Source organism: Bidens hawaiensis, unplaced genomic scaffold (assembly GCF_021521415.1).
Source record: "Bidens hawaiensis isolate Kalapana, Puna unplaced genomic scaffold, B.hawaiensis_p1.1 tig00026621_1, whole genome shotgun sequence".
NCBI classification, from domain to species: domain Eukaryota; kingdom Viridiplantae; phylum Streptophyta; class Magnoliopsida; order Asterales; family Asteraceae; genus Bidens; species Bidens hawaiensis.
This window is the reverse complement of record NW_027505076.1, coordinates 143,093-149,714: the sequence shown is the minus strand read 5'-3', so window position 1 is coordinate 149,714 and position 6,622 is coordinate 143,093. Positions and strand designations below refer to the sequence as shown.

Genomic DNA, 6,622 nt, shown 5'->3' with positions numbered 1-6,622 from the left:
GAGACCGAAAGTGTTGTTCCGACAACGAGTGAAACTTGTTATCTCTTGGTCTTACGTGTGAACAAATACGGGTCAACTCTGGATATGGAGTTGAGGTTGTGAATGGGATATTGATTGAAACTGGATGTTGACACATATTTGGGTGTTTTTGGGCAAAGAAATTGTTGTTGTTCGAGGTTGACCAACTGAAGAAAGTCAAATTGAACTGAAGGTTTTCGTCATTACTGGATTGCGGTCAGAGCATATTATTTATGTTATTTTCAAGGCGTTTGAGAATTGGATCCTGTTACAATTTTGGAACAAGTTGGATTTAATCGGGAATTAAAGTGTTAATGTTCTTGATCGTTATCCCTGGTGATCGAAGATGCTTCGGATTAATTAATGGTCATGTGTGTTAGATTCTGTCAAGGTGGTTTTGTGATGAAATTGATCACTTGATGTTGAGTAGTTGAAGATTGAACCTTATCTTACTATACAATTCCGACGTGTTGGTGAAGTTGTGGAGGGAGCACAACTTCACGAGTTGGTGAAGTTAGAAGAACTTCACGTGTTGGTGAAGTTAGAAGTACTTCACGTGATTGGTTGAGATGATCAATTAGGCACGGGGATGCATGCATGTCAAAGACCTCAATCATTATAGTCGGAGAAGCTTACACTGAAGGGGAGATCTGATATGGAAGACGCCGGATGATTGGTAGATTTGTGACGCTACAAGACAGTTTCAGATACAGCTGGTTGAAGACAGGATGGATGTTGCATGTATGTGTGAAGTTCAAGTTTGAAGATCACAGTGCAATCGAGTCCTACAAGAAGAAGCAAACAGAAGATCATCAGTTAAGAGGGAGTCTGTTGGTGCATGTTTTGTAACATATGATCTTTTGTGTTTGTTAGAATTGAGAGCAACGATCAAAGGGGAGTCTGTTGGTGCATTTTGTGACCGTCGCTATGCAATTCTGACCAGCGGAGACGCCATAGGCGAAGTTAGAACAACTTCGCCACCAGAGGCGAAGTTAGAACAACTTCGCCATAGGCGAAGTTATAACAGCTTCGCCTACTGGCCCAAGCCCAAGCCCGCGAAGTTGTTTTGTCTATATATATATGTGTATTGTTTAGGTTTTTTAATCCAGAAAGTTAGCATTTTGTGTGTTCAGTTCAATTGTCTAGAGAGAAACCCAGAGGGAGAGTCGTGTGGGACGGCCCGAGGTAGAGCTCACCTCGGGTCGGACGTGTTTTGGTTTATGTTCGGTTTGTAACGTGGTTTGATTATTATATAAAAGATCTGCAGATTCGTTTATCCAATTCGTGTGTTTGTTCGTGTGTAATCGTGTTTTTCGTCTTCTACACCATAAACGAGTCTAGGAGGATTCCGCACTCCTAGACCTCGTGCGGATCTCGTATCGATCAGCGACGCTCCGGGGGGACTTACAACTCTTTAACACCTAAAGAATTGTTGTTTTTGTTGGTTGATTGTTTATAAATTTTATTTTTGAAGACCATTTGATTCCTTCAGTAACCAGCATCATTCCATCTTAAACTCACTCCAAAATTTAACTATTTTCTAAGATTATAGTGAACATTTATATACTCGGGTAAATAGTTTCAAGTAATAGATTAGGAATCACGTAATCCCACACGCGCCCAAAACCCGTGAAAGTTTCTAAAACCTCGTACCCAAAACCTGTTAGTTTAGGTATCCCATCATGGCTTTTTTACCACCACAAGGAACCCGATTAATCATAAAACCCACTTGTGAGAGTTTTGTGTGTACCAATTAAAATTGTCTGGATTCAACCTTTTAATTATTCATCAATTCTCACCAAAACTAATTTGAAAAACATATAAAAAAAAGTTCAATTAATGATGCAAGAGGAAGGAATGGACCACCATTACATTCCATACAACCCAAGTGTGGCTCTTCATACTACCAATAGCCATTTTTTCAAAATATACACACATCAAATCATATATAAACCTCACAAAAACCATGTTTGATACAATTTGTATTTTCGAAAAGTGCCAACAAAATAAAGATGAAAATAAATAATTGTTTTCATACATATATAATGTAACATTACGTATCAGAACCAGAAAACTATATGAATGCCCCATTAACAATCCTAACTATACCTTTCTACTTGCATTTCATGTCTTCCAAGAGTAACAAATAATATTATAATACATATTTGTGTGTTCATACGTATGCAAAATAATCACACCTGGGCTAGTACCAGTATTCCTTTGGTAAAAGATTTCCAATGTCTCAAGGGGCCGGATTAACCTGTATTAATATGAGAACATAAAATGATAAAGGTGCCAAATTCAATTTGTTGAAAATTGTCTATTTAGTAATTGTGAAAAGGTTTCTTTGTTATAACAATCAATAAAAGTATTTCCAACATAAAGATCATGATCATATGTAGGGGTGGGAATTATCAGGTTCTGGATCATCATATCTAACCCTTTTAATAAACCAGACGTGTTCGGGTTGACATGTTAAGTACTGTAACTCGTATAAACGGGTCACACTTAGGTTGACCCGTTTAATTAAATAAGTCAACGCCCCAACCTGTTTACGACGTCTTTAACCCATTTACTACAACCCACCAACCCGTTTACCACTTAATTACAACACATGCCATATCAAAATGAAAATGACTGTTGATATTTTATGTAAAAAGAAAACCTTTTTACTTATTTTAATTACATTTTACACATTCAAGTATCAAAATATAAAATGAATACCAACTACTGACCTTAAAAGCGTCATTTTGACGGCAATCTTGGTTCATCACTAATTGATTAACATGCGCTACAGCTTATCTCAACTATTTAACAAAAACCAGATCACTACCTGCATCGACACTAAAACAGGATCACAAAACCATACAAAAAAACTAAATAAAATTCCACATAAAAAAAATATAAGATCAATTACCATTTACCAAAGTGATATTCGATAACGCATAAGCTATACTCTACTGAGAATAAAGTATCAAAATTTTTGGCGGGAAAAGCACGGGTCATGGTCTTTCATACTTTTTTGCTAAATCTTTGAGTAACAACCTTTGACGGAACGCTAAATATTTATCTAAACTCGTTCCTGCCCACTGTTGACAAAAACTTTCATCATTTGGAACGAATGAACTCAAAGGAAACGGTCCATTGGGGGCTTTTTTTAACGCGACCAAGAATTTATGGCGGGGACGGATTCTCTGGTCCAGGGATAAGCTTAGGTATGTCGGGTATTTGGTCAAAGATTTGACCTCGTTTTGAAGTTCATTGACCAAATATAAGTATTTTGGCTTCAAGTTTCCCTCAAGAGATAGTGAAAACACCTGCGTATTTGCCAAAACACATTAGAATAAAAAGTAATATAAACAAATGACTTTAACTGAACATGTTTGTATTCTTGCGTTTGACTTTAACCGAACAAATGATCAAACACGAACAAGTAAACGAAACAAAATTTCTTGAATGTTTGTGTTTGTGTTCGTGTTCGTTTATGTTTGTTCGTTAACTGTATAATCGAATGGTTAACGCACGTAAACGAACAAACCTAACTAAGCTAAAACTAGTTAAAAGTAATGTGAAAAACAATGTGATGGCCTTAAAAAGTTATTAAAAACAGACCAAGTATTAATGGCCAAAAGTTTTTTAGTAAATATACTAACAAACGTAAATGAACGAACTTAAACAAACGTAAACTAACAAACATAAACGAATTTAAATGAATGATTGTAAACGAACCTTCGCGAACATAAATGAATAAACAAGACATATTTGTTCGTTTAACTAAATGAACAAAACTTTTTTGTTAATGTTTTGTTTAATTAAATGTACAAACCTGGTCTGACATTAAACCTAGTTGTTCAAATGAATATATTAACAAATGTAAATGAAATAACTTAAACAAACGTAAACTAACGAACATAAATGAATGCAAACGAACAAACACAAGAAAATTTAAAATTTTTGTTCATGTTCGTTCATTTATTACATAAACGAACATCCTGCCAAATGGTTCACAGGCCGTTTGGTTTGTTTACAGGCTATATGTTGTAAATTTACCTCTTTGACCAATAGTAACGAGTACAAAAACAAACACTAATCCTTATTTTAATTAAAAAAAACAAAATCACACCTGCGTGAGGCTAGTGGACACTTTCAATATCTCCGAATTATGCATACCGATACTTCTTAGAAAATTAATTCTTGGTAATAAACCGTCTTCAATACTATAATGAAGAAGTTGAGGATGTTTTGTGACCATTTTTACAATACTGTCCCTCGGTGCTCCAAGTTCTTTGGAAAGAAATCTATAGCGCGCATTCCAAGAATTATCAATCCGTTGAACCAAAATTTGCGGGCTCAACTGTACAACTTTACTCAAATCGCTTCGTTTTATACCAACTTCTTCAACTAAATACCTAACCGTAGGTTTTAACGAGTTTTCAACACTATACGAGAATATAGACGGTGTAGCAGTTATTACCTGCCCAATTCTTGAATCTTGAATGCCCAAACCGACCAAAAACGCCACGTGGGATTTGAGATTGCTTTCTACTGTGTATTGTAGGATTTGCGGTTGTCTCAAGAGTATTTTTTTTATATCTTTGGTTTTCACACCGACACTCATTAAGTAATCGAGTCTTTCTTTTGCTGCGGTAACGTTTACTTGAAGCGACGGCATGTGTCGTGAGTACATTTGTAAAAAGTGGGAATCTTTAAGGCCAAATGTAGTGAGGTAGTCGAGTAACGGAAACCATTTTTCATCAACGTCTATTTCGCCTTGTAAATGCCTATATTTGTTCTTTGAAGATTTCCCTGTTTCCTGTTGGTAACTAGATAAATTAAACGACTTTTTTATACTAAACAAAACATAAATATATCGTGTAACAAAATATCAGTAAAAACCAACCTTATCTAACTTGCCGTTTCTATTTCCATTGATCTTCTGTTTTCTACCCGTTCTTGAGTACATGCTACCTAAATGATCAATCCAGTATAACAAACATAAATATATTGTAACAAGATGGTATCAAATTTTTAGTTTTTTTTTTTAAATTACCTCCATTGACATTGCCATTGCCATTGATTGTAGTTTGTGACCTGTGGTTGCGTTTATCGTCATCATCAAAACCTGGTCCTGGATCCTGTATAAAACATTAACAAGTCAAAGAATTATTTAATATATATATATATCAAATTTCTTAAATTGTGTAAAATTGTAATAAAATTTCTTAAAGTTGGAATAATTTTTGAGTGTTAGATAGATTGTGAATGTAAATCTGTGTGTTGTGGTTATTGAAGACCAAATTAACCCCCGTATAATTAGGTTAAATAATAAGAATGAATATTGTTAATCGAGGTTCAAAATGTAAAATTGGATGATAAAGGGTAACTCACATCGGAGAGCCAATCATCAATAGGTTCTTCGTGTTCGTAAGGTGAGAGTCTTTGACCGAACCTAGACCTGCGATTTGACTTGAGGATTTTGGGGTTTGAATGCGATGACGAGACAGAAAATCTGCTACAGCTGCTGCGTTTTCTTCTTGGTGAATTGAATCCATAGAGTTCGAAATAGGAAACAGAAACAGAGTGATTTGATAAGAGAGAATGAACAACAGAGGAAACTGCCATTGGCTGGTTTTAGAGATAAGATAAAACCCTAAACAGTTTTAGTTGTAGAGGAATATCTGCTGCTGCTGCTGTCGCTGCTGCTGTCGTATCTTCAGTCACACATTCAGTAACCACTGGTTTAATTCCTTAAACCCACGTTCCTCAACCTAATTTTCTCTTGGTGATGTAAGTTACAAAAACATTTCATTAACTAATTTTAAATAAAAACTTAATTAATCACAAACGTTGATTATAATAGTTGTAAACTATTATTAAAGTAGCCGAATTTTGTAACTGTGATGATCTTTACCAACTTATACCGTTAAAATTTTCAATTATCCGTGTAAATTGACCAAACTACCATGGGGGGCACTGCGTGAGGAGCTCCCATCACGCGTGATGGGTTCACTGCACACCGCCATGTTTTCAATATATAGATTATTCAGACAGTAAACAAAGCACCACACTTGAAATCCCAACTACTCGTTAATTGTCACGATGGACTTCACAATACAATTCAATTCAATTCACCCTCAAGTCTATTGTTTCCATATAGGGTTCGTTTACGATTTCTCCTTCTTCCCTGTTTTTTCCGGTGGCCCATCAATTCCGGCGACGGAGGCTACCTCCGACAGCCCATAACGGTCAACCCTCCCCCCTCAACAGCTACCTGATGGTCGGTTATTTTGTATATGTTTTAGTTTGTTTATTGTTTAGTTTTAACTGTTTATTCTAGAACTATCGATACTTCATACGTGTATTATTGGATTTCAGGTCACAGGCGTTAAAGTATTCAATATGGAAATGTTGTAGCACGGAATAAAGACCCGGGATGTCCAGCGCGCGAAACGAGAAGCTTAATGATATTTGCTGGTGAGGAGACCCATCGCAATACGCGATGGGCTCCCTTGAAGATACGCTATGGATTTAAAATTAAGTTGACTTTCTGGTCCATCGCGATACGCGATGGACCATTGAAGACCCCATCACGTATCACGATGGG

The 6,622-nt window shown here is 36.0% G+C and overlaps 1 protein-coding gene across 3 annotated transcripts; it reads right to left on the bottom strand.

The window, feature by feature from the left end:
* Window positions 1–2,182: 2,182 nt before the first annotated feature.
* LOC143610523 (transcription termination factor MTERF9, chloroplastic-like) lies at window positions 2,183–5,694 on the bottom strand. Of its 3 annotated transcripts, XR_013149606.1 has the most exons (7): window positions 5,407–5,694; window positions 5,069–5,153; window positions 4,919–4,986; window positions 4,142–4,831; window positions 2,936–3,335; window positions 2,754–2,851; window positions 2,183–2,278 (listed from the first exon to the last, which is right to left on the bottom strand). XR_013149606.1 is itself a non-coding variant. In XM_077084982.1 (5 exons), the coding sequence occupies exons 1-5, from the start codon at window positions 5,638–5,640 to the stop codon at window positions 3,021–3,023; spliced, it is 1,392 nt and encodes a 463-aa protein (XP_076941097.1). In that variant the 5' UTR covers window positions 5,641–5,694; the 3' UTR covers window positions 2,329–3,020. The 3 variants fall into 3 exon arrangements, 1 of the variants encoding a protein (XP_076941097.1); XR_013149605.1 differs by having other exon boundaries at window positions 2,754–3,335; XM_077084982.1 differs by lacking the exon at window positions 2,183–2,278 and having other exon boundaries at window positions 2,329–3,335.
* Between the last annotated feature and the right edge of the window lie 928 nt (window positions 5,695–6,622).

What these genes read in the sequence shown, in the direction of transcription:
- LOC143610523 (XM_077084982.1), bottom strand. Translation starts at nt 5,640, where the DNA reads ATGGCAGTTTCCTCTGTTGTTCATTCTCTCTTATCAAATCACTCTGTT. An exon ending in CAATGGCAATGTCAATGGAG is followed by an intron (nt 4,987 to 5,068) that starts GTAATTTAAAAA and finishes TTGATCATTTAG; the next exon opens with GTAGCATGTACTCAAGAACG. An exon ending in TGTCCACTAGCCTCACGCAG is followed by an intron (nt 3,336 to 4,141) that starts GTGTGATTTTGT and finishes GCAAATACGCAG; the next exon opens with GTGTTTTCACTATCTCTTGA.